The 27,147-nt window shown below is 40.7% G+C and overlaps 1 protein-coding gene across 3 annotated transcripts in view; it reads left to right on the top strand.

Annotated features, from left to right (window-relative positions):
* The first annotated feature begins 3,361 nt into the window (after positions 1-3,361).
* Ift88 (intraflagellar transport 88) overlaps positions 3,362-27,147 on the top strand; it is a 106,726-nt gene continuing 82,940 nt past the window's right edge. For 2 of the 3 annotated variants that reach the window (XM_048442030.3, XM_048442029.3), the window contains exons 1-10: positions 3,362-3,490; positions 10,206-10,301; positions 13,260-13,322; positions 16,071-16,127; positions 17,131-17,184; positions 17,945-18,008; positions 18,949-19,018; positions 23,101-23,191; positions 24,571-24,675; positions 26,825-26,927. In XM_048442030.3, the coding sequence (XP_048297987.2) occupies positions 10,212-10,301; positions 13,260-13,322; positions 16,071-16,127; positions 17,131-17,184; positions 17,945-18,008; positions 18,949-19,018; positions 23,101-23,191; positions 24,571-24,675; positions 26,825-26,927 (697 nt within the window). In that variant the 5' untranslated portion in view covers positions 3,362-3,490; positions 10,206-10,211. Of the gene's footprint in view, positions 3,491-3,529; positions 3,549-10,205; positions 10,302-13,259; positions 13,323-16,070; positions 16,128-17,130; positions 17,185-17,944; positions 18,009-18,948; positions 19,019-23,100; positions 23,192-24,570; positions 24,676-26,824; positions 26,928-27,147 lie in introns of those variants that run through there. The other variant, XM_048442028.3, reaches the window with a different exon arrangement.

The following is a 27,147-nucleotide window of genomic DNA, read 5'->3' on the forward strand; positions in this document are numbered from 1 at the left end:
ATTGTCCCAAGGGCGGTGGTACTGAGAGGCAGTGTGGAACTTCTAAGAAGTGGGGCCACTGAGAGATAAGAAATTTTCCTTAGGACCCTAATTTAGTTCTAATACAAAGAATGACATAAAAGCCTAAACCTAGCTAGTGTAGTGGCACACACCTGTAACACCATCATGTAGAAGGTTGGGAAAGATGGATTTTGAGTTTGCGAACAGCCTGGGTCACACATAACAAGACCCTGTATCGCTGGGTGGTGGTGGTGCATGCCTTTAATCCCAGCACTCGGGAGGCAGAGGCAGGTGGATCTCTGTGAATTAGAGGCTAGTCTGGTCTGCAAGAGCTAGTTCCAGGACAGGCTCCAAAGCTACAGAGAAACCCTTTCTCGGAAAACAAAAACAAAACAAAACAACAATAACAACAAAATTAGACCTTGTATCAAAAAACAAAACAACGGTTGGGGATGTGGCTCAGTGGAATGCTAGACTAATATAAATGAGGTACTAGATTCAATCCCCAGCTTGGCATAAAACTAAATGTGTTGATATATATCTGTCATTCCTGCACTCAAGGGGAATTGGAAATTCAAGGTCATCCTTGCTACTTAGGAAGTTTGAGACCAGCCTGGAATACATGAGACTGTCTAAAAAAAACAAACAAAGACAAAATCCCACTGTCCTGGCTAGGTTTACATCCACTTCACACAGGCTGGAGTCATCAGAAAGGAGAGAGCCTCAATTGAGAAAATGCCTCCACAAGATCCACTTTATTATTTGGTGATTAATGGGGGAAGACCCACCCCATATGGGTGGTTCCATTCCTGGGTTGGTAGTCCTGCATTCTATAAGACGGTAGACTGAGCAAGTCATGAGGAGCAAGTCAGTAAACAGCACCCCTCCATGGCCTCTGTATCAGCTTCTGCCTCCAACTCCCCAATCTGTCTGAGTTCTTGAATTGACTTTCTTTGATAATTAATGCTATGAGAATGTAAACCAAATAAATCCTTGCCTCCCCAAATTGCTTTTGGTCATAGTGTGTCATCATAGCAATAGCAACCCTAACTAAGACACCCACCCAAAACAAACAAAATCAACAAGAACAGAAGAAAACAGGGAGCAGCCAGGCCACAGCTAGTGGTTGCTTCATGCCTGGTATTGTGATCAGTTGTTCATACACACGCTGCTCCAATGTGTCACGAGGCCCTTATCAGAGCCTGGCTCATGTCACTTGTACGTTCATCCTCCAAAACACATGTGCAAAATAAATGTCTCCAAAGTTAATTACCTCAGGTGTTTCATTGTAGTAACATGAGACAGATTAATACAATCCCCAGTAACCAGCTAGCCCTGTAGATCTAGTCCTGATCCATTGAGAGTTCCTGATAAACCAAAGGTGATCTTCAAGTTACTAAATATAGTAAAACACCTTTCGCTTAAACTTAATCCCTCAACCACATCCCTTCTGTGTGTTCAATTTCCTCCTGTTCAGCACACTGGCTTCCTTGTCTTCCAGTGCTTTCTCTGATTTTTGCCTTCATATGTCTGACCACTGAAGAGTCATTAAGAGCTATTCTTCTGTAAGATCTAAATACTAAGGCTCGGTTCTAGGATTCTTAAAGAAGTGTTTTAAATTGCTATATGCTTACATAAATGTTCATTAGAACATTTCCATACATAGTCACATAATCTGTTCTGATCATACTTACCCACCCTGATTACCTTCTCTTGTCCTTCCTCTTTTGCCTTTCTGCCTCCCTTTACCCTAAAATACATCTCCCTCACTCACAGGCTTCCAAACCATCTTTCAAACGAATTAATGACTCCTAAGTATGTATCTCTAGATGGGGACTCTTTTCTGAGCTTTGCTTACTGCGATGCTGGGAATCCAGATCCGGGCTTTGTACATGCGAAGCAAGTGTTCTAACACTGAGTTACATCCCCAGCCCTCTTCTCCGAGCTTTATATCTTTATATACAACTGCTTACTCAGTATCTCTTCTTGCACATTCTACAGGCACCCGACACTCCATGTGTTCCAAACTAAGCTCATTTCCCCTCTCAAACCTGCTTTTCCTCTAGTGTTCTCCATATTCATGCACGAAACTCACTCTTACTCTGACTCATGTCATGGGACTCATGCTTGTTTGCCTCCCACTCACCCCGTTTCATATGTGAATAACTACAAACTTGACAATTCATTCAATAATTATTGAGTGAACAAGTCAAAAATATCTGTTGCCTGAGGAACTTTTATTTTAACGAAATATAATGATGTTTTCTTCTCAGACAGGGCCTGGGCACCTTGATGTACAGTCGTTAAAAAAGACACAGTGCTGGGCCCAAGCAGAGGCCCAAGCAGAGGCAAGCGAAGCTCTGTGAGTTTGAGGGCAGCCTGGTCTACAGAGCATATTCTAGGATACAGAGAGAAACTCTGTCTTGAAAAACAAAGAACAAACAAGAAGATTCAGTGACTCTAATTTTTTTTAATCTTTCTGTATTGAAGTGCAGAACTTGAAATAAGGACTCTATGATATTCAGTAATTAACTTAAAATGTAATAATTGACTGTTTGCTCGAAGTGATGCAGTAGCCAGCTACTGTAACTGTAGGATTTATCCCACTTGCAAGCTAACACATTAGCTTAACACTGTTACCTTCTGAATGCTGATACAAAACACTTGGATCAGAACAAAGGGCTTTAATCTCCAAGGCATACCAAGTAACTTGAGCCTGATCAACCTAACAGTTTGTCCCCTGCACCCATCTCCAAGTGTACCGTGATGGGTAAGGAGGATGCTACATACGCAATGACTTTCTGGCACAACCGAGCAATTCAAGGTTAGGAAACCTCGGTCTTTTATAACGGACTTCAAGTCAACACGCTCGGCTTTTGTTTCGGAGGGAAACATAGTTTTGATATTAAGACAAGGTCTTGCGTCGCCCTGCTGCCTTGTATTCCCGTCGTCCAGTCTCCACTTCCCAAGTGATGGGATTACAGACGTGCATCATCACATCTAGCATGACATTCCTTTTATTAATTCTCCAGACTAAACTTATTTAGAAAGACCCCCGACACATCTGACAATTTATCCTATTTTGAATACAATTTCTACGCAACGTTCCACAGAAAACAGCCAAGGTTCCCAAGCCGTGGTTGGTGGGTGGCTCCGGGACACATTCCATTCACCCGGCCATCACGCTGCTTCGAGGGTCACACGACCTTTGTTTCCTTCTGTGATTACCCCAGCGTACTTGGCAACTAGCGGACAGCGACCATGCCCGAGAAGCACTGCGCTCGCTGTCTCCGCGGTCCACAGTTCCCGGCAGCCCTGCACTTCCGGTCCTGAGCTTCCGGCCTCGCCCAGGCGGCGCAGAGGACTGTGGGAGCGGCTTCCTTGGATTCGCGCCTGGCAACGGCTGGGCGTCCAGCTCTGGCCTGCGGAGGCTCAGGCGTCGCGTCTTCCCCCGGCCCACTCGCGGTCAGCCCGCTCCCCTGGGCGCGAGGTAGGAGAAGGGCCCGGATCCTCGTGGCCGCCGGCCTTGCTGCCCTGCTACCTGCTCGGTGCGTGAGCGGCCGGCGGGGTCGCGAGGACAGGCGGGCTGGTGGCGCCCCTGCCACGCACTGGCGAATGCGCTTCCGTAGCCAACACTTTGTACTTTGTTAGTGCCTCTCGTCAGCGGGTGGATATCCCTGCTTCTCCAGGCATGGCGACCCGGGCCAAAGTGACACGACTTGGCGATGCCGTGGCACCAGTGAAACTTTCAGAGTTTCACAGTGGGTAACAGCGAATATTTCTAATACTTGCGTCAGGTCAACCTTTGAAATTCCCTAGTAATCAGGATTGAATATAGAAGTACAGAAAAGAAAGCATTAAGCACAATCTCACAAAGATAAAAGCATATCCTCTAGGGCTTGGTTCTAGACACCCACTTTCCTGGGATACCAAACTTTTCAGGTGCTCAGTCACATGTATAAGGTGGTATGATGTTTGCATGGTTTCTAAGCCATTTTCCCACTCTGTCATCTTAGATATTCATTGCTACATAAATAATCTTTATGCTGCATTGTTCAGGAAATAGTGAAAAGGAAAAACCAAAAGAAAAAATGTCTTTGTTCAGTAAAGATACTTTTTTTCCCAAGTATTTTCAGTTTGCAGCTGGTTGAATCCAAAGATGCACAGATAAAGATGGCTGAGTCTACCTACTGGTTTTCCAAGATTCTTTCTATGCCTAAAATTAATTTCTTTCTTTCTTCCTTCCTCTCTTTCTTTTTCTTTCTTCCTTCCTTCCTTCCTTCCTTCCTTCCTTCCTCTCTTCTACTTCTTCTTCTTCTTCTTCCTCCTCCTCCTCCTCTTCCTCCTCATTCTCTCTTTTTTTTTTTTTTTTTTTTTTTGAGGTGGGGTGGTGGTTCAAGACAGAATTCTATGGTGTAACAGCCCTGGCTCTCTTGGAACTACCTCTGTAGACCAGGCTGGCCTCGAACTCACAGAGATCAGTCTACCTCTACATCCCGAGTGCTGGGATTAAAGGCGTGCATCACCACTGACTGGGACTGCTTTTGCTCTTTATAGACTTTTTATTCTCTACTCTGATTATGAGTTTTGGAGAAACTACAATTGACATTTTTGAGTGTAGACTGTCTATCACAGTAGAAATATATAGAACTTTCCCATGCAAAACAGTTCCATTGACAATATCGAGATGACAGTATCCCAAATCATTTTTGAAACACCTTGGAAAATCTAGAAGCCCTGAGTTGTACTATTTGTTAGCCACTCATGGTTGTTAATAAAGAGTACTTAATCCACTTAATCTTTCCTAACCTTGCTTTCCGCATCTTTAAAATTAGTGTATTCCAGTATTGACCTGTTCTATATTGTCTATGATGTCTCCCAGGTGTGTGAGTGTATGCCTGTGTGTTTAAATCTGGTTGTAACCCAGAAGAAAGGAGGTCCAGTTTTAAAAGCTGATTGTTTTGATGCCTTGTGAATAAACTAAATGGACATCAGAAAGGTTTGTAAGCAGGAAGCTCCTCGGCATGTGATTCTGAAAGTGTGGTCCCGGCTAGGCGGTGGTGGTGCATGCCTTTAATCCCAGTGCTCGGGAGGCAAAGGCAGAAGGATCTCTGTGAGTCTGAGGCCATCCTGGTCTACAAGAGCTAGTTCCAGGACAGGCCCCAAAGCTATAGAGAAACCCTGTCTCGAAAATCCAAAACAAAACAAAACAAAACAAACAAAACCCAAAAACTTTGTGGTCCCTAGACCAGCAGTATCAGCATTACTTGGATCTTATTTGGAATCTAGGACTGGGGAGATGGCTCAGTGCATAAAGTTCTTGCTGCAAAGGCATGAGAACCTGAGTTGATCCCAGCATCCCTCTTTAAAATGTAGCGTAGTCACTGGCACATGCTTGTAATCTCAGCTTTGGAAAAGTGAAGACTGGAGGACTTGTGCTGCTCACTGCTCAGCCAGCTTGGCTGAATCTGATCCAGGGCCCAGTGAGAGAGCTTGTTTCAAAAACTAAGGTAGGTAGTGCCTGCAGATGATGACACCCCAGGGTGACCTCTCGCCTCCACAGGCACACATACCCACATGTCTACACATGCAAGCAAGAACAACCATACTCACAACACATGCAACATATGCACATGTGTGTACTCACATGCAGGAACAACCATACCTGCAAAAAGAAATTCATGTTCTGACTGGGCAGAATAGCTCATATCTCTCACCCTAGCTCTTGAGAGGTAGAAGCAGGAGTTCAGGGTTAGCCTTGGCTGTGTAATGCGTTCAAGACTAGGCTAGGCTACATGAGACCCTGTCTCAGAAACAAAAACACCCCCATTCCAAAGAAATTCCAATATTTATGTTCTGAGACATCAAAGGATCTCCTTAAGATTTCCTGAATCAGAAGCATAGATGGCTGGAGAGCAGCTGTCTGAAATGAAGAAACCTTTAAACTTCTGGAGCATGCTCAGATCTGAGAGGCCCTGATTAGCGCAGTATTTTCCTCTTGTGTGTAGAGGATGTAGTCAAAGACCCCTCATACCACACTGAACCCTTCATACACTTTTTGTTTTGTTTTGTTTTGTTTCTTAGTTTTTCAGGACAAGGTTTCTCTATGTAACAGCTCTGGCTGTCCTGGAACTTGCTTTGTAGACCAGGCTGGCCTTGAACTCACAAAGATCCACCTGCCTCTGCCTTTTGAATGATCAAAGGTGTGCATCACCATGCCTGGCCTTGCTGTTTTTGTTTTTTCATATACATATATACCTATGATAAAATTTAAATTATAAATTAGGCACTGTAAGAGATTAACAGCAATAGTAAGATAGAAAGTTACTGTAGTGTACTGTAATGAAAGTAATGTATGTTCTGTTTCTCTGCATTTTTTTTGTTCTGTATTCACTCTTTTAATAAAGTGAGTTGGTACTTAAAGACAATACTTCCCGGCTTCTCTTTGGCATGTTTGAATTGCCAACAGCTCTCTGTTCTTGTGCTTTGGGACCAAAGATAAGGAAAACACAAGGACTGCTCTACCGAAACAGTTAACCTGACAGCTGAGATAGCTGCTGTGTGGCTAATGGGCAGGTGGCCTATACAGTGTGCATATGGAAAAAACAGTGGCATTGATTAGGATGGTATAGTATTTTATCACTCTGCTCAGAAAATGGGCGATTGTTCCAGAAGCTAACAGAGCTCCTATATGACCCGGCAATTCCATACCTTGGTGTATACTCAGGAGAATTGAGAATACACTCAGCTAAGGCTAGAGAAATGACTCAGTAGTGTAAGCATTTGCTGCTTTTCCAGAGGACCTGAGTTCAGTTTTAGCACTCATGTTAGCCAACTCCCAACACAGACACTTAAATTTAAAAAAGAAAGTGTATTCATGCAAAAACTTGTATATAAACATTCATAACAGGGCTATTCATAAAAGCTCTCAAGTAGAGCCAACCTAATGGTCATTAACTAATGAGCTGAGAAACCAAATGTAAATTTGTTATTGAGCCATGCAAAAGAATGCAGTATAATGAAACTGTCATGAACCCTGAAGACATGCTAAATGAAGGAAGCTAGACTTAAATGCTACATGCTGCATGGTTTCATGCACATGAAATGCCTGGAACTGGCTCATCTATAAAGGCAGGGCATTGTTGAGTGGCTTTCAGGGGCTGGGAAAATGGAGGGATGGGCATAATTTCTAAAGAGCTTCAGATTTCTGTTTTTATAGGATGAAGAAAATGTTCTGGAATTGAATAGCAGTGATGGTTGTACACCTTTTGGATATACTGAAACTCAATGAATGATATACTTTATTTATTGAGATCTAAGCTGGCCTCTAACTTGCTATGTAGCTAAGGCTGACCTTGAAATTCTGAGTCTTCAACGTCTACTTCCTTAGAGTGCCACCATACACAGTTTAAAAGGGGAGAGTCTTGATCTCTTTTTTTTAAGATTTATTTATTTATTTATTTATTATGTATACAATGGTCTGCCTGCAAGTGTCCCTGCAGACAGAAGTTGGCACCAGATCTTATTACCGGTGGTTGTGAGCCACCATATGGTTGCTGGGAATTGAACTCAGGACCTCTGGAAGAGCAGTCAATGCTCTTAACCACTGAGCCATCTCTCCAGCTCCCGAGTCTTGATCTTGATCTTGAGTCTTGAAGAGAGCTGAAGCAAACAGTGATGATGGTTTACTATTACATTGACCCAGAAATGCTCCACAGCTATGCAAACCAAGAGATTCAAAGCTGAAAGTTCTTTTGGGCATGTTGGCACATGTGCTTAGTTCAAGCACTTGGGAGGCCAAACCAGGCAGAGTTTGCAGAGTTTGAGGCCAACCTGGTGTATATAATTAGTTCTAGGCCAGCTAGGGTTACATCTCAAAAAAGAATAAACAGAAAACAACCAACCCCCACCAAACAAACAATGCAGCAAAGCAAAAAACACTTGTGAAACTGGCCAGGTCATCAAAGGTGGGCATATTAAAAACAAAGACAAAACAAAAAAAGCCACCAAGTATTGGAAAGATGTTAGTGTACAGAAGCAATTTGGGGACATAATTGTGGAGCTGGTAGGTCTACCTAGACCAAACAGTGAACTTGACACCAGGTGGGTGGTCCAAATCGAGTGCTGAGTTTTTGCTTCACATGTTAAAGAATGCTGAACCAAAGGTTGGTTGGTTTATTGATTATTGTGAGTGCATGGTGAGGGTGAGGGGCATGTGTGCCAAGTGCATCTGTTGATGGTCAGACAGCTTTGTGAAGTCTGTTTCCCCTGCGTCCTGGGGATGGGACTCGGGTCACCATGCTTATGTGGCAAGCATGTTTATATGCTGGACCATTTTACTGACCTCTGAAGTGAAGGGTGTAAATGTCGATTCTCTGGTTATCGAACATGCACTGATAAAGCCCCTAAGGTGCACTGCTGAACTTTGCGAAGTCCATGGTTGGGTTAACTCATGCCTAAGCTCCCCAGTCACATTGAGGTGATCTTTATTTAAAAAAAACAGGCTCTTCCTAAGCAGAGGAGGCTCCACTGGAAAAAGACCCCATGAAAAACCAATGAAACAAAAACTTAGAGCCCAGGAGAAATCTGTAGAAAGTGAAAGAAACACAATTTAAACTGGAGTGGGGGACATTTATAGTACACGAATCCCCAAAGCCGTACTGTAGTATTCAGAAAGTTGAGAAGCCACATAAATTTGGTATTATACCAAACAGTAAGAGTCAATGCAATTTTCTTTGGAATTTCCTAGCACGCCTAGGATGCAAGTTGGATAGGTACTGCAGTTCACTGCTGCATTTCCTTCCTCAGCACCACTCCCAGATTTCCTGAAACACCTGCTTGATCTCAGCCCTTTCCCAGATGCTCACGTAGTTAGCACAGTCAGAGTGCATGTGTGCAGTAACCACACAGTTTTTCTTCAAGTCCACTTTATATTTCCATGGTTCTCTGCCTCCCTTTCATTTTTCTCCTCATTTATTATGATGACTTCCAACCGTGCAGCTTTTTACAGTGACTCTGCTTGCTACCTGGTGCCTCTCATCATTTTCTACACTTCCTTATTCTATATCCACATTTCTCTCTCTCTCTCTCTCTCTCTCTCTCTCTCTCTCTCTCTCTGTATATATGTGTGTGTGTATACACACACATACCTTCTTTTTGTGCTTTTCAAAGTAAATTACAGACATTAAACTTTCACTTAAATATACCACATGTACCTTATGTTTGGACATTTGTTTAGATTTTTTACTTTTGATATAAAATTTCAAAGAGGAACTGAAGCGGGGTGGTGGTGGCGTATGCCTTTAATGCCAACACTCAGGAGGCAAAGGCAGGCGGATCTCTCTGAGTTCAAGACCAGCCTGGTCTACAAGAGCTAGTTTCAGGACAGGCTCCAAAGCTGTAGAGAAACCCTGTCTCGAGAAGCCAAATAAACAAACAAACAAACAAATAAATAAATAAATAACATTGCTATAAACATTCTTACATTAATACACATGTTTTCATTTCTGTTATAAAATTATTCTAGAGTAGACTCTCTAGGCCATATAAGGTTAATAATATGAAGCAGCAGACATTTTGCACCGTCATAATATTTTATGCTCCCACTAATGATGTGTAGGTATTCTGGTTGCCCTCCATCCTTGCTGACCTGTGTGTTGTTGTTCTTTATAATTAGCACTAATGCTAGGGATATAATGATTTTTGCTTTACATTTTAATTGATTATTGCATTTTTTTCTGTACTTGATTTTTGTTGTTGTTGTTTTTGTTTTTTTGAGACAGGGTTTCTCTGTAGCTTTGGAGCCTGTCCTGGAACTAGCTCTCGTAGACCAGGTTGGCCTCACACTCAGAGATCCGCCTGCCTCTGCCTCCTGAGTGCTGGGATTAAAGACGTGCGCCACCACCACCCAGCCTCTGTACTTGATTTTAAACCCTTTCGTTGTCTGTCACTTACATAGAATATGGAACAAATATGAAATGAGGGTAGTAGAATGTGCGTTTTGACAGTTTGGGGAATTTGGAAAAAAAAACATGCCTAAAATATGAATGAATTTGACTGATACTTGCTTGAACTAAGAATTGTTTCTTAGTCTGGGTGTGGCTTGTCACATGCGTAGCATGCATGAGGCTCTGGGTTCAGTTCGTGGCATCTGGAAAGTGAATTCTTATACCAGGAACACTTCTATTCTGCTGATTTTTCAATAGGTACAGATGATGGAAAATGTGCACCTGGCGCCAGAAACAGATGAGGACGATCTTTATTCTGGTTTTAATGACTACAATCCAGCCTATGATACCGAGGTAAAAACATTTTTTTATATTGGTCTTTTGTTAGCCAATTCAGCTAGTTCATGAGGATTTGGGGTGTAATTGATTGTTACTTTTTATGTGCTTCAGATTAAGTAAAGTATTTAAAGTAGGAAAGTATGTCATGAAGGACCTCATAATTCCTACCATGACAGTGGCTGCAACAGAAGGGTGATCATGAGAAAGAAAGCTCATGTGACTGAACCATGGTAGCTGTGCCCTTGGACTCTTCAGCGCTAGCTATTGGCAGAAGTGATCTCTAAGATCAGTTTTGATTGGTGTTGTGTATGAGTGTTGCCTGCATGTATTTATATGCACCGTGTGTATGCCTGGTGCCTGCAAAGGTCAGAAGAGGGCATCAGATCCTCTAGGACTGGAGCTGCAGACAATTGTGAGCCATGGTGCTGGGAACCAAACACAGGTCCTACACAAGAGCAGCAAGTGCTCTTAATCAGTGAGCCATTTCTCCAGCCTCAATTTGTTTTGCTTTTCCAGTCTCTACTATCTAATTTGGGATGTGTTGATATACAAGGTTGTCTCATTGTCCTCAAGGACCATAGGGCTGGGAATGCAGCTCAGCTGATTGAGTGCCTGCCTGGCATGCACAAGGCCCTGAGTTCAGTCTCCAGCATTAGCTTCAAGAATCTTAGTGAAAACCACCTCTGCAGTGCTCTAATTTCTAAGTGCCATGTAGTTATTTTCTCTTGTCATGCATGCATTTTAGAAGGAAATTAGGAAATGAAATTGAAATAAAGGAACAATTACTGTTAATAATTTTGTTGCGGGACTGAAGAGATGACTCAGTGACTATGAGCACTCTGACTGCTCTTCCAGAGGTCCTGAGTTCAATTCCCAGCAACCACATGGTGGCTCACAACCGTCTCTTGTGGGTATCTGAAGCCCTCTTCTGACTTAAAGTTTATATGCAGGTTGGTAATTAAGGCACAAAGAAAAAGTTAAGAGTGGTATTATTGTTTGTATGTAAAATATTGATCGACCACTATTTAAAACTTGTTGCTTTAGTTAAATTTCTTTGTTGCCCATTTTTTACTACTAGTTTAGGAATCTTAAGAGACATCTTTTTGTCAAAAGATCTGCCAAATTAAAGGTATCAGTTATGGTGGTGACTGACTTTGACTTTTTTTTTTTTTTGCTTTTGTTGTTTTTTTATTTTTTTTTGGTTTTTTTAAATTTTTTGAGACAGGGTTTCTCTGTAACTTTGGAGCCTGTCCTGGAACTAGCTCTTGTAGACCAGGCTGGCCTCAAACTCACAGAGATCCACCTGCCTCTGCCTTCCAAGTGCTGGTATTAAAGGGGTGTGCCACCACTGCCCGGTTTTATGACTAAGAGTTGTATTACATTTAATTATGTATGTTTGATATGAAGTTGTAAATATGAAGCATATATGTTCTATATGATGTATGATATATATATTTATACATTTATCACATATATCTTATATATGATGAAATCATGTTCTAAAGTTTATTGGACTAGCATTCTGATTATCTAGATATTCAGTTTTGATTTCCCTAATTTTTTTCTAGTTAATTGATAGTGACTATTTTATATGCATTTCCTATATTTATTTTTAAAATGTGTTATAACAAAATACCTGAATCTTGGAATCATGTAGAAAACCAAAATACTTAGGCAACAGTTTGGGGGCTTAACATCCAAGACTGGACAGTTGTATCAATTCATCCTCATCAATATCATATTTAGTATAGCTATAACTTGGCTATATTATCATTAGTATGGTAAGTGGCATCATGATGAGGAAGTGTCTACAGGAGAGACAAGTCACAGGTGAGACATACAGCCATAGTGAAGAGAGACATCTTACTCTTACAACACCCCATTCTCTCAGAAGCCATATTAGTCATGTCTGAGCTCGGGAACTGCAATAATCTCACTGCTTGGCTCAACTGTGTAAAGATTATTCATCTGTCTACATTACCACGGTGAGGGCTGAGCCTCTATCCTTATATCTTGGGGGCAGAAGCCACATCCAGACCACAGCAGCAAGTATGCTTTTCAGAAGCAGACTGAAATAAAATCAAAGACAAGAGTGAGGTGTGTTCAGTGTATCTGAAATTAGTTCAGAAGAGGAAGTAAAAACTGCTTAGAATGTGGGTAATTGGTAAGGCAGGTTGCCATGTAACTCAGAACATGTACATCCTGCCTTGACTAGCAGGCCTTTCCTCAGACTGCCTTGGGGGAAATTAAGTACAGATCAAGAGGCAGAAAAGCTTAATTTCAGTGGAGACGTTGGTTCCCACCTGCAGTACAGGCTTCTTCTTTTCACACGGACAAACAGAAAATGAACAAGAGAAAATATTTGCCTACTTGCTTGTAGAGACCATGGTCCTTTCTATCCTGCAGCTTCCTTAGGTAGGGACAGGAGTGTGATCCTGGAATGTAAGAGAAGGGAGGGGAGGGGGAAGAGCAAGAAAGGAGGGGGAGCAGAGGAAAAAAAAGGGAAGAGAAAAGTGAAGAGAAGAAGAAGAAGGGAAGAGGAGAGAGGGGAAGAGAAAGATTTGAATCTCATTCTTCCAACTACAGTGGAGAAAGGAGGAAAAGATGTGTCCTTGACTATCTGCTGGTCAGCCAGGTGGCGGCACCACCCTCTTTTAGGGGGTTTTGGTTATTTCAAATGATGTTGAATAAGTATGCAGTTCTTAGTCATAAACACCGAGGATTTTCCTGTGATGCACGCAGTCAGAGGCACCCACCAGCATAATTAATTATTCTACTTTGGCCAAGCTTTTGGCAAAAAGATGTTTCCCAAGATTCCAGAGGGGTAGAAGGAACCTTGCTTTTGGGGGGGGGGGGGATGGGAAGTGTAGAATTAGAAGACAGGAGTCTCTGTTTGGGGTAAGATGAATTATAAAGGGTCTTGGATATAAATCAGAAGAGTTTAAATTTTGTCACGTTTACTTTTTATTTTAGGAGCTGGAGAATGACACAGGTTTTCAGCAAGCGGTGAGAACCAGTCATGGCAGAAGACCTCCGGTAAGCAACTTAAAAATAAAGCTACAGAAATCATGTGATAAAATTCACCATCATAAATCATTTACATGTACTTGTGTGCAACCCAATAGTTTGCTTACACTGTTGTGAGAAAGTGCTTCAGAATGGCCTCCTGGCAAACTTAAGACTCCTGCCCATTAAATAACGCCCCTGCCAGCTTTTCCTTCCCCAGCACTCAGTAGCTCCCACTAAGGTCTTTGTTCCTACACCCCTGACTACTAGACACCTCATACGGTGGAGTCACGCTGTATTCACGTGTTAGGTGTGGCACATCACTTTACTTCGTAAATGTTCTTCTAGGTTCACCATTATAATCTCTGTTGATCTCTTTCGATCTGTGATTTGCAAAAGTTTCCTCCCATTCTGTGGGCCATTTTCATGTTGATTATATTCTCTGGTACCCAAAAGTTTTTGACTTGATGCGATTGTGCATGTCTGCCTTATTGCTTATGCTTTGGTGTCAAATCCTAGAAATCATTGCCAAAGCTAAGGCTGTAAACTTTCTTCTATATTTTTTCCCAGGAATTTTGTAGGTTTTGGTTTTTAATATATTTTGAATTAATTTTATGTGTGTGGTGTAAGATAAAGGCTCAACTTCTTCCTTTTGAATGTTGAAAGTTCTTTCTTTCTTGAATGGTCTGTTTTAATTTACGAGTGCTCACGTTAAGTAGTTTTACCAGTTCCTAACAACAGCAGAATTTTGCATTGTTTTCAGAACTGTAATTGCCACCTATTTATTAGCTTTGGTTTTATTTTGGAGACAGAGTCTCACTATGTGGGTCAGACTGACTTTGAACTTGCTCCTGTGCCAGCCAGGATCGTGGGTGTGCAGCACCACGTTGGCTCATTCCTTTCCCACTATTCCCAATTTTCTGCTAAAGCTGTTGGTCTTGTGTTTTGACTCTGCATGCTCTAAGCATGGCCGTGCTTGTCTGGTATTTCCACTGTATGAATGCCTTCTGGATAGCTCTCCATTTGTTTGCCTCTCTATTCGCCTTAGGCCCTAGTGTATAGGCTTCTGAGATGACCCACTAGTCTGGACGATTACCAGGCTGTCTCCCTGACAGACCCTCTCTTCCAGCACCTGTTGCCTCAGTTTGAATATTAGAGCTTTGCTCAGCTTCGTAGCCTTGCCTTGGAATGGAAAGATGCCTTGAGGACCAAAAACTGTCCTGGGGCTGGAGAGGTGGCTGCTCTTCCAGAGGATCCAGGTTCAGTTCCCAGCACTCACATTATAGCAGTTCAAAACGGTCTATAACTCCAGTTCCAAGAGATCTGACACCCTTACACAGACATACATGCAGGCAAAACACCAATGCACATAAAACAAAAATAAATCATTAGAAAAAAAACCTGTGAGGGCTCCTTTTTTTCTTATGTTAAGACTTTATGTCTTACTTTAGTAGTTCTGCAATGCACGCAGACAGATTTTACAATGTGTGTGTGTGTGTGTGTGTGTGTGTGTGTGTGTGTGTGTGTGTGTGATGTCTGAGCATGTATGGGCAGTGTGCATGTATTGGTTGGTCAGAGGACTACTTTTGGGAGTTGTTTTTCTCCTTACATCAAACCAGGTCTCCTGGTTTGCTTGACAAGTACTTTTACCCACTGAGCCATCTGACCAATGCAAACTTGCTTTTTTGTTTTGTTTTGTTTTGTTTTTTTGAAACAGGGTTTTTCTGTGTAGTCCTGGCTGTCTGGGAACTTGCCTTGTAGACAAGGCTGGCCTCGAACTCAGGGGTTCACCTGCCTCTGCCTCCTGAGTGCTGGGATTAAAGGCATGCACCATCACTGCCCAGCCCAAACTTGCCTTTAAACAAACATTTTTGTCTCATCCTTTTTTAGTTGTTCTCAGTAGGAAGACATGGTAAAACAGTCCAGAATAGCAAGAAATAGAATTCCTTTTTGAAAGATAGTCAGTTATGTCCAGCGACTAACCTGCTGAGGACACTTTTACATGCTCCCTTTTGATCCTAGCTCCAATTGTATTATGTGATATTTGTATCCTTTCCATTCGGTATCCTTTTTACTTAAAAGTTGAAGAAATCTGGTCTCAAAGATAGTAAATATGGTGAGGGAGAAGTGGGATTCCAATCCCATAGACTCCAGAGCTTGCGTCTGTTGTTGGGTTCTGTGGCTGTAGTACCACAGCATGCATGCGTGTAGTATGTAGCATGCATTGAATGAGTGGTGGATGCAGGCATAGAAACTGAAATTACTTGTTAGGATCTTAGGTCACCCCAAAGTCCCTTTCCTTTAAAATGAATTTCAGACTGAGTCTCCTTCTAGCACGTTCAGTAACTAAACTCCCTAGTATTTAAGCAATCGTTCTAAGTATGACATTTCTCTCTCTCTCTCTTTGAGGTTGTAATTACATTTTCTCCCTTCCCTTCCCTCCAGACCATTCCATATGCCCCTCTGCACTGTCTTTCAAATTCATGGCTCTTTTTTCATTGTTATTGCATGCATATATGTGTGTGTGTGTGTGTGTGTGTGTGTGTGTGTGTGTGTGTGTATGTGTGTGTGTGTATAGATATATATTCCTAAATATAACCTGCTCAGTCCATATAATGTTATTTGCACATATGACCATTTGGCATCAGACAGCCAGTTGGTGAGCTCTTCCCTGGGGAGGGCCACCAAATACAACATTTCTTTAGCACTGAGTCCCTGCATTTTCTAGTACATAGTCTGATCTGAATACTACTGACAATGTCCCTTTTCCTCCTCAAGGTAACTGCTAAAATACCAAGCACAGCAGTCAGCAGACCCATAGCCACTGGATATGGGGTAGGTTCTTGTGTAAAATAGTAAGATGCTTCTTAAAATATATGTAAGTTCATATGCAACAGTTGTAAATTGTTTGGACTTTGTCAATTCATGACCCAGATTTATAGTTATGCATATTAAAAAAGTCTAATTTGAGTAATAGCTTTGACTATTTGGTAAGTTTGATTTTAGAAGAATTGTATTTTATTGCCCTTTTCTATTTGTAGACCTTGTTTGTTACTGATTTCTGTTTCTTACATAATATAACCGGCTCTTATATACATTCTATTCATGAGTTCTACATGAAGCTAAATATTATGTAAATATAACAGTATTTATAAGAACTTACCCAGTGATAGGATGAAATTTAAGATAATGTTTCAGGGATGTATGTCTGGGTGTTATCTTCTCCACTGTTTGGGGAAAATAATCTCTAAACTCCCTAGGAGTAGTAATCCTCTTAATCTTGTTTAACTTACCTAAGTATGTTCTGACTTACATGAAATAAGAAAGAATGGTAGAAAAATGCAAGACTGAAGTGGAGAAGCTTTTTAAAATCTCTATGATCACGTACTCTAAGGTCAGCAAAACGGCTTCACAGCCCAGAGGCCCAGAGTGTCTGCCGTCACAGGAGTAGGAAGCAGCCTCCTACAGGAAGCCTGAGGATGGAGTTACATTTGGTCTTGCTTCATAGTGAGAGGTGGTGAAGGGACAGATATTTTCAGTTTTGCAGATCAAATGGTCTTTGTCTCAAGTATCCATGCAGTGGTGTTTGTAATACAAAAGCAGCCACAGGCAGTGTGTGAATGGGTGGGGCTTTGCTGTAGTCCAGTAAACCATGTTCATAAGGCTCGTGGGCGGTTGTTTGCTGACCCTGTTTAAGTGCAAATTGATCCCACACAATTAAATGACAGATGGAAAAAAAATGTGCTATGGGTAGATAGAGAGAAATGCCTGCAGTTTGATTTGTAAAGTTCCAGGCATCTGTTTAGGACTTGGTTTAACTTGCTCTTTTGTTTATCAGTCTAAGACATCCCTGGCATCATCAATGGGAAGACCAATGACAGGGACTATTCAGGTATGTCTGCCTTGTGGTTTATTTTGTGACTTAGACTTTATCCCCAAAGTTTTTTCCTCGTATTTTAACAATTCTAACAAAGATGTTACTTATATAGTAATGCCTTTACACTGTGGGGTAACATTTGGGCTGCCTTGAATCTTCACAAGCATGCTTTCTTGGGATTGGTATGCTGCAGTCTCAAGTGAGAGGCTGGTGGAGTTGACATAGACCGATGCTTTGCTATTCTGGGTTATCTGAAACTCGTTTTCCTGTGCTACCTTGTACAGCAATTTCTATGGACTCTCTTGTAGCTTATGGGAGATCAGCCTGAAGCATAGGAGCAGCTGACAAACTAGTTAGTCCTTTTATAGCCTAGAGGAGACTAGCTGGGCCAAGGCATTGAAATTTTCGAGGGGAGTGACAAAGCAGCAGGGTTGCTGCACGAGGATACAGAAGTAAGGCTTGGGGGCAGGTTCCTAAAAAATCAGGGCTAAAGGGGCTGGAGAGATTAGCAGTTAAGAGCACTGGCTCCTCTTCCAGAGAATCTAGGTTCAGTTCCCAGCACCCACATGGCATTTCAACAACTGTCTATAGCTTCAGTTCCAGGGGACCTAGAACCTCACAGACTTACATGCAAGAAAAACAACAATTTATAGAAAAAATGTAATAAATAAATCATTTATGAAAAGTCAGGACTAAAGAAGGCTTGCAGTATGTGCAGAGCTGTCCATAAGTATAGTTCTTATTCATAAGTTTTAAATGATCTTGTTCTTTGAAGGATGGAGTTGCTCGACCCATGACGGCAGTGAGAGCAGCTGGCTTTTCCAAGTCAGCTTTGAGAGGTTGGTTCATTTCCTCAGCACCTGTCCCCATCACTGTATGTGCATATCACTTCCATTTTAAATAAAATCATACATGCCATTGATTACAAGATGCACCATGATTTTAGGTACCATTGAGAAAGAAAGGGGTAAGCTGACTGTGGTGGTTCATACCTGTAACCCCAGCACTTGGACACTAATGGTGTCCACATGGTCTCTAGCCCGGGCTACATGTGCAAAGCCTGCTCAAACAGACGACCAAGATGAAAGGGTTGGTGACACTGTACTGTAGCTCTCTTGGGGTGGTGGTTACACCACTGTAATTTGTCAAAATGTGTTGAAGTATGTACCTAAAATATGGTTTGTATAAGTTAAATTTGATCTTAAAAATGAAAGGTGGAAATATTTTTTTAATATATAGGTTAAATAACTAAAAATAAAACCAACAAAAATTAGTGTTTATCATACCAGTAAGAAAAATTAGAAAGTTACCTGGCTTATACCTTACATGCTTGATAATTTAGAATTCACACTAGAAATTCACACAAACCTATGAAGGAAGAAAGTAAATATGCAGGGGGCAATTTATTTTTATTTTTGTTTGTTAATTTGTAAATTTTGTTTATTGTTTCATGTGCATTAAAAATCTCAACAGGTTATTGGTGGTGGTGCACACCTTTAATCCCAGAACTCAGGAGGCAGAGGCAGGCGGATCTCTGTGAGTTCCACCAGCCTGACCTCCAGGAGGGTAGCTGGGGCTGCTATACAGAGGAATCCTGTCTCAAAAACAAAACAAACCAAAACAAAAAACACTTAACAGTTTCCATAAAATGAAATATTTATGTGTGATAAGTGTTTTGCCCATTGAACTTATACCATATAATAAATGATAATTTATTGTGTTCAAGATTCTCTTCAACTTTGCTGGATCATACACTTAAACTTTTGAATTGTGTCTCAGGATCTGCATTTGACCCCCTTGGCCAATCCAGGGGCCCTGCTCCTCCATTGGAAGCCAAAAACGAAGATAGGTACGTAAGGCCTTCTTCTGCTGCTGCAGCATGCTTTTCTTTTCTAGGTAGATAATGTAAGCTTGTGTGAGCAGCGTCCTGATGAGACTTAATCCCCAATTCTTTGTTTTTTTCGTTTGTTTGTTTGTTTGGTTGGGTTTTTGGTTTTTTTTTTTTTTTCCGAGACAGGGTTTCTCTGTAGTTTTTGGTGCCTATCCTGGAACTAGCTCTTGTAGACCAGGCTGACCTCGAACTCACAGAGATCTGCCTGCCTCTGCCTCCTGAGTGCTATGATTAAAGGTGTGTGCCACCACTGCCCGGCCTCATTCCCAGTTCTTGAACTTAGCAGAAAATCAAAATCTAGGAATAGACATGTAAAATCGTGTGATTTCACTAGACTGTTAATTGACCAAAGTTGTGATCTAACTTTCACAAGTAGGAATTCTCTTGAAGGCAAAACAGGATTATAAATGGTATGTTATTTTTAAAAGGATATTTTTCAAAGAAAATTTAAGAGAAAAATAGCGAGTTAGTTTGCCATGTTATGTACTGAGCAGTTTAATTTTGTATATGTGTGTGGTGCTGGCGTCAACCCAGGACTTTGCATTTGCTGTCCATGTGTTTTATCACCAAGCTACAGCCTTAGCCTGAGCACTGCGTTCTCTAGAGAATTAACTCCTTATAGTTATCTAGACAGAAACCTGAGAGCTTCAGGGTTCACAGTGTGTGCACTCACGCTGCCCATGGCCCTTGATGCACACCCTGTACATGAAGAGCCACTGGCAGTTAGTGAGTTTCCTGTGTGCGGGCACTGAGGAGCTTCACACATGAAAATGGAGCAATTGCTATCATCACAGGTTGAGAGGAGGAGTGGAAGCCCAGGGACTTCACCTGCTGAGGCTGATGAAGGGTGTGGCTGAGATTCAAACTCAGTCTGTCAAGTTTTGGGGTGCACATTGTTAGTTACTGTGTGTGAGAATGTGAGTATGCACCCATAGGTGTGCTTTGTGTGTGTGTGTGTGTGTGTGCGCGCATGCGTGCGTGAGAGAGAGAGAGAGAGATTAGTTGGTTTTGTGATGCTAAAGGTTCAACCCAGAGCCTAATACATGCCAGTGAGCACCCTACTACACTGCATCCCCAGTCCCTCCTATTGTTTAAAATTGTAATTCTTAAACACAGCACTTAGGACTATTGTGTATGTTATAAAAGTTCCCTTTTGACTGTATCCAAGCTAGTGAGGGGAAAGGCGTTACTTAAGTAGTAATGTAATTTAGGCTATTTTTTACTGCTCACAAATAATAGAAATCTGGAAACATATACACATAATTAGAACGTTTATTGTGTTCCACAGTGTGAGTTCTGGAGGAAGGGCCATTCTGGTGTAGCTGGTTTTACTGCTCAATAACATCAGCGCTTGTTTGGCTTTTCTCCACCCTTTTGGCTTTTCCCAAGAGCCTGCTTATCCTTATGGTGCCCAGAGAGTGGAGAGAGCTCAGAATAACATGTAATTGAGAAGTTTAGCAGCTGAAAGCTCCAAGATTTCAGTTTCTTTTAACAAAGCTAAGATCTTGGCATTTCTCTCTACCACAAACTCTTGTGCCTTTGTTTTTCATGGACCTCGGATGGATCACAGGCTTAGGGCTGAGCCAACTGCTGGGAGAGGCAAGGAGATGCTCTACACTAGCTTGGGATTTGTACTGGCTAGCAGGCACTTGTCAGATACCTAGCAGTGTCTACGTATCCATTTTATTTCATTGCTATTTATTAGGGCATAAGTTACTTTGAGTGTCTTCTTAAAGTTCTCTTAAAGATTTTTAGCTAAATTTTTTTATTAATGTTTTGGTTTAATATCAATCTATAAGTAACATTTAAAGGCATTTATTGGAACTGGTAGCACAAGCCTTTAACTCTAGCACCAAGGAGGCAGAGGCAGGTGAATCTTTGTGTTCAAGACCAGGCTGGTCTTACAGAATGAGTTGCAAGACAGCCAGGGCTACACAGAGAAAACCTTTCTGAAAATCAAAAAAACAAAACAAAATACATTTATTGGATTGTTTCAGAAAAGTTGAGTATATATAAACTTCACTATAAACCTATAAACTTTTAAATTTCTTTTTATTTTAAGTATATAAGTGTTTTGTTTACATTTATGTCTGTGTATCACATGCAAACCTGGTGTCTACAGAGGCCATAAAAGAACATCAAATACCCTAGAACTGGTTTTACAGATGCTTATGAGCTATCCTGTGGGTGCTGGGAATTGAACCCTGGTCTTCTGGAAGAGCAGTTAGTGCTCTTAGCCACTGAGCCATCTCTCCAATCCCTCACTATTTTTTAATAAAAGTTTCCATGTTATGCTGTTGCTCAGTTTGAATTTTAAAGCTCTTTATAGACTACTAACATGCATAGTCTTAGTCTCCCACAGAATAGGAGTCTATAGATTAAACTGTACTGTATTCTTTTTAAAAGTCCATTTGTAGTGAATTAAGAGAGCTATCTACTTGATTGTAGGTGGATTTTTCTTTGGGCCACCAGCTCACAAAAAATGACATGGAGACTTATTATTAATTATAAAAGATCCTAAGCCTGTAGCTTAGACTTGTCCCACTAGCTCTTATAACTTAAATTAACCCATTGCTATTCATCTGCACGCTACCGCGTGACTTGTCTTTACCTCTCCCCTGCATGTTTTGCTCCCTCTACATCAGGCTGACAAGTTCCCCTTTCTTCTTCCCAGAGCTCTCTCTGTCCAGAAGTCCTGGCTATACCTCCTGCCTAGCTATTGGCTGTTTAACTTTTTTATTAAACCAATTAGTGACTATCTTTACACAGTGTAATCAAATATCTCGCAGCACTTGGATGTAACTTCAGTAAAATTTATTTAGGTACCAATGTACATATAGAGAGTTATACTATTTTCCTGGAAGAAAGTGGTAGCAAATCAACATTAACATTATTTTGAATTGTTAATGTTTTAACTGCTTTGGCAATTTTTTTTTTATCGTGTGTGTGTGTGTGTGTGTGTGTGTGTGTGTAATAGGACCTTGCACATGCCCAGCAATTGAATTGTTCTACAACTGAGCTGTATCTACAGGTCCAGGATAATTTGTACCTAATAAAATCAAAACTTTTTTAAATTAATACAATATTTTTATTCTTTGAGAATTGCATACAATGTATTCTAACCATATATACTTCCTCACTTCTCCACCAGTTCCTCTTAGATACACTTCTAAACCACCTTTCAACAACTTACTATCTTTTAACTATTTTTTATAATCAACTGCTGCATAGATATTAGCCATTTATTGGAACATGGTCGACCTACCAGCGACCACACCCATAAGGAACCTCATTGGCTGTTTAGGATTTTGTTTGTTTGTTTGTTTGTTTGTTTGCTTAGTGTTTTTGAGACATGGGGGTGGGGGGACTCTAAGTCACAGATCCGCCTTCCTCTGCTGCCCACGTTCTGGCATTAAAAGAGTGTGCTACCACAGGGTCCAGGAGCCAGGTTTTTAAACTATTTAATCTCATTAGACATTTTCTTTATAACATTCTTAAGTTTATAAATAATCTTAAATCTCTTTTATGAGCTTTCGTTTTCCTAGGCAACAGGGAAAGTTTTCATTTTTTCATAGGATCTAAAAACACGGCCACTTGTTTCTGGAGCAGTGACGCAGTGTGCCTGCCTGGTCCAGATCCTGCCACAATTGCTTGCTAGCTTTGTGCTCTTGAGCAGAACTTTCTATATCTTTCAGTAAAATATAATTTCAGTTCTCACATCAAGTCTTTTATGAGAAGTAATTGATGTTGTTAGGTTGGCACGTTTAGTTCAGTTCAGTGTGTGATTATTACACTTGGTGCTAAATAAATGTTCATTTTACTTTCATGTTTATTTATTATGAATAATTTGCTAATGTAATTATTAAGCACAACAGTGTTTTTTGTTTTTGTTTTTGTTTTGCTTTGCAGTTCCATGTATATCTTTATTTGAAATCTAGCTTTAAAGCCTAATGGCATTACTAGGCAATGTCCAAAAGTAACTTGTGGTATAGGTTTTAGTGGTTGAATGGTTGAAACGACATCCACTGTTTTCTCAACAGCCCAGAAGAGAAGATCAGACAGCTGGAGAAGAAAGTGAACGAACTGGTAGAGGAGAGCTGTATTGCCAACAGCTGTGGGGACTTAAAGCTGGTGAGTTCATCCGCTGGAAAATCTGGCCTATGACATATGTGTTGATGTCTGTATCTACTTTTAAATACGCACATACTTGTGCACATTTTCTTTTTCCTATTGACTGGCCTTAGGCTTTGAGTAAGGCAATTATTTTGAGAATTTTGCTATACAAATTCTGATACTACAGTTGGGTGATTTTACAATTTTTGGCATTTTTTCAAAGATTTATTAATATTTTATGTTTATGAATGTTTTGCCTGTAAATCACATGTGTGTAGTGCCTGTAGAGGCCAGAAAAATGTGTTAGATCCCCTGGAACATGAGTTACAGATTTGGAACTGCCGTGTGGGTGCTGAGAACCAAACCCTAGACGTGTGCAAAAGCAGCAAGTGCTCTTAACCCTAAGCCATCTGTCCAGCCCAACATTGACATTGGTCTTTTTAAAGTAGAAACATTCTGTGTAGTACTTCCAAAACTCAGCTACCATGACTCCTGACACACACTGTGGCTATAGACGACTATTTCCCCTTTTCACCGAGGCAGGATCTCACTAGAGCCAAGGGTGACCTGGAACTCATGGTCCTCCTGCCTGTACAATTTCACCTTCTGACTGCTACCATGCCCCGTTCCTGAGTTCTGTCTTCTCATCGAAACCTCACTGGCCTTTTTTTTCTAATTAAACCACAAATCTTGGTTTACCTTCCAGGATTTCATCTGCTTTTTATTTTTTTATTTTATTTACTTATTTATTTATTTATTTATTTATTTTGGTTTTTCGAGACAGGGTTTCTCTGTAGCTTTGGAGCCTGTCCTGGAACTAGCTCGTATAGACCAGACTGACCTTGAACTCACAAAGATCCACCCGCCTCTGCCCTCATCTACTTTTTAATGTGCAGATTAAATGCATTAGTGATTAATTCCCAAGTTACCAATAATGCATTAAGGAAAGAAATAAAAGCCCTTTCTTCCCCTTAGAGGACTAGGATTTGGTTCATTTCTTGTAATATTAGGCCATAATTATCTCATAGCTTATTGAATTTTGAATATCCCCAACACCAAAAAAAATCCATTCAAGTCCCTACTTTTTAAGATTGAATTAAAATACTCAAAACACTTAGGAATTGGGAGGGAAAAAGAATTACATAGGCATAATCAAATCCAAAGGTAGCAGGAAAGAGTAGCACAATGTTAACTTGCAGTAAATACACCTTTTTCCAGCAAAGCAGTTCTATATTTCAGAGCACCATTTTAACAATATTCCGGGGAATTTTGTATGAGGCTACAAAGAGACATTCGGGAATCTGAGGTGGAAGATGAATTCAGTCACGCATCATATAAATGCATGAATATTGATGAAGGCATCAGCCTGTCTTAACCAAGTATAAATCTGATCTCAGGCCTTAGAAAAGGCAAAAGATGCAGGAAGAAAAGAGAGAGTCCTGGTGAGGCAACGAGAGCAAGTTACGACTCCAGAAAATATCAACTTGGATTTAACGTACTCCGTAAGTATCGATGTGCCTGGTGAGTACCATATGTTTACCAGGATCTCTCCATCCCAAGTTGTTTCTTTCTCCAGTGAAAAAAAGTTTGATAAGGATCAAACCCAGGGCATTGTATATGCCAGTCCAGTATTCTGTCACTACATCCCTAGCCCTCTTGTTGCATTTAGAAAAAGATTTTTCACCAAATCATAAAATTTGTTCAGACTTACAGGGTGCTGTCTTAGTACTTTCTATTGCTGTGACAATAGACCATGACCAAGGCAACTTATAAAAGAAAGCATTTAATTGGGCTCACAGTTTCAGAGGGTGTGTTCATGACCATCATAGCAAGGAGCATAGCAGCAGGCAGGTAGGCATGGAGCTGGAGAAGTAGCTGAAAGGTCACATTTGGGTCAACAAACCATAAGTCAGAGAGAGAAGAAACTTACTGTGAATGATGCAAACTTTTTAGACCTCAAAACCCGTGCCCAATGACGCACCTCTCCCAACTAAGCTATGTCTTTTAAATCCTTCCTGAACAGACCCACCAGATATGATGGACCAATGGACCAAGCCTTCAAATACATAAGGGCCATTCTTGTATAAGCCACCACAGGTTCCATGTGATATTTTGACAAATGATGCTTAAATCAAATTAAGTATATCTATCTCTTCAAACATTGATCATTTATTAAGAGCATTCCAATTCCCTTTTTTTAACTTTGAAAAATATGAGGTTCTCTTAGTGTAAAATAATACATCACACTAAAAATGTGTCTTTTGTTGAGACACGTTCTTACTACATAGCCCAGGCTGACCTCAAATTTCTAATCCTCCTGCCTCAGGCTCCCATGTTCTGGGATTATAGACATGTGCCATCATGCCCAGCTACGCCATAACTTCTTACTATAACTAACTTGGTACCCATTGGCTAGTCCTATTCCTTTCCTTTGCTTTTCCTGCTCTTTTTGGTTTCGCCTTGTTTAATTTGACTCTTTCTTCTGTATCCAGCATTAGTCTAATATATTTGGTCCATGAGACACTCTTGTCTTTGGTTTGCATAATAGTACTTTTGTTTAGCTGGGCAGTGGTGGCTCACACCTTTAATCCCAGCACTCAGGAGACAGAGGCAGGTGGATTTCTATGAGTTCGAGCCCAGCCTGATCTACAGAGCGAGTTCCAGGACAGGCAGAGCTATTGCACAGAGAAACTCTGTCTTGGGGTGGGGGGAGATTTCTTTTGTTAATTAGTTATTCAGTTGTTTTTATTGGTGATGGAAATTAAACCTAGGGTCTCATGCATGCCACGTAAGTGCCTCACCGTGAGTTGCATTCCCAGTCCTCAGTTGTAAGTCCACGTTCTTATGCCTCAAGTTTTTAGATATTTTTAATATTTATGCTACACCAGGGTTGTCTTAGTGAGGTACTGATGTTGATTTTTGAGCCAGTAAATATGTGAAGGTCGTGGGAAAATCTATGCCTTCTTTAGTTTCTACCAAAATGTCTTTAATACTAAAAAGATTCTTCCTTGATATTTATTTACACTGATGTTTAAAAGAGTAGATTTTTAGTGGACTGAGTCTTATATGTCAAATAAATTAAAAAAGGGACATCTGAAATGTTAAAAATATTAGATATAGGCCCATGCCTTTAATCCCAACATTCAGGAGACTGAGCAGGCAGATTTCTGTGAGCTGGAGACCAGCTTAGTCTACATAGTTTCAGGCCAGCCTGCGCTACATAGTGAGACCCTGTCTCAGAAAAAAACTTTTGTTATACAAATCCTCCTCTGATATGCTTTAGGGTTTAAGTTATTTCTATATAATTTTTCATTTCTACTTGTAAGGAGAACTAAGTAATCCTTTTCTTGATTATTTCTTTTTCTACCAGTAGCATTTGTAAAGCACATTTATTCTTTGTGGGTCTTCCTAAAATCACTAATGGTTAAGCACTACTCAAATTAAAATAATAATACAAAGAAAATTAAGTGAAGTTTAGAGGTCAGCCCTCCATCATCTGCGTTCTCTTTACTTGTAACACAAGGTAGGCTTATGCTTGACTGGGTATCTTGAGACACAGCTTTGTTCAAGTGTTCTAACCTCTAGGATGACTGCAAGTGAATGGGGCCAAGGATGGTCATTATCTGGCTTTTTATAGTGTTTCTTTCCTAGGTTCTCTTCAACTTGGCCAGTCAGTATTCAGCCAATGAAATGTATGCAGAAGCACTGAACACTTACCAAGTGATAGTGAAAAATAAGATGTTTAGCAATGCAGGTAGGTGTATATAACCAACATTTCACAGATACGTAGTTCATTTTTAGTGTTAATTTCATTTCCTCACTTTGTTTTCTTTTTTATGATGTACTATCCTACTTCAAAATAGTATGTGTGAAAAAACATATATGTATAGGAATAAATGCAGTTGACATGAAATAAACTGCCTAGTACTAAACACATGATATATTCCAAGCTGGGAAAGGTGATGCTTGCTTTT

Source organism: Myodes glareolus, chromosome 12 (assembly GCF_982192425.1).
Source record: "Myodes glareolus chromosome 12, mMyoGla1.1, whole genome shotgun sequence".
In the NCBI taxonomy this organism is placed as follows: Eukaryota; Metazoa; Chordata; class Mammalia; order Rodentia; family Cricetidae; genus Myodes; species Myodes glareolus.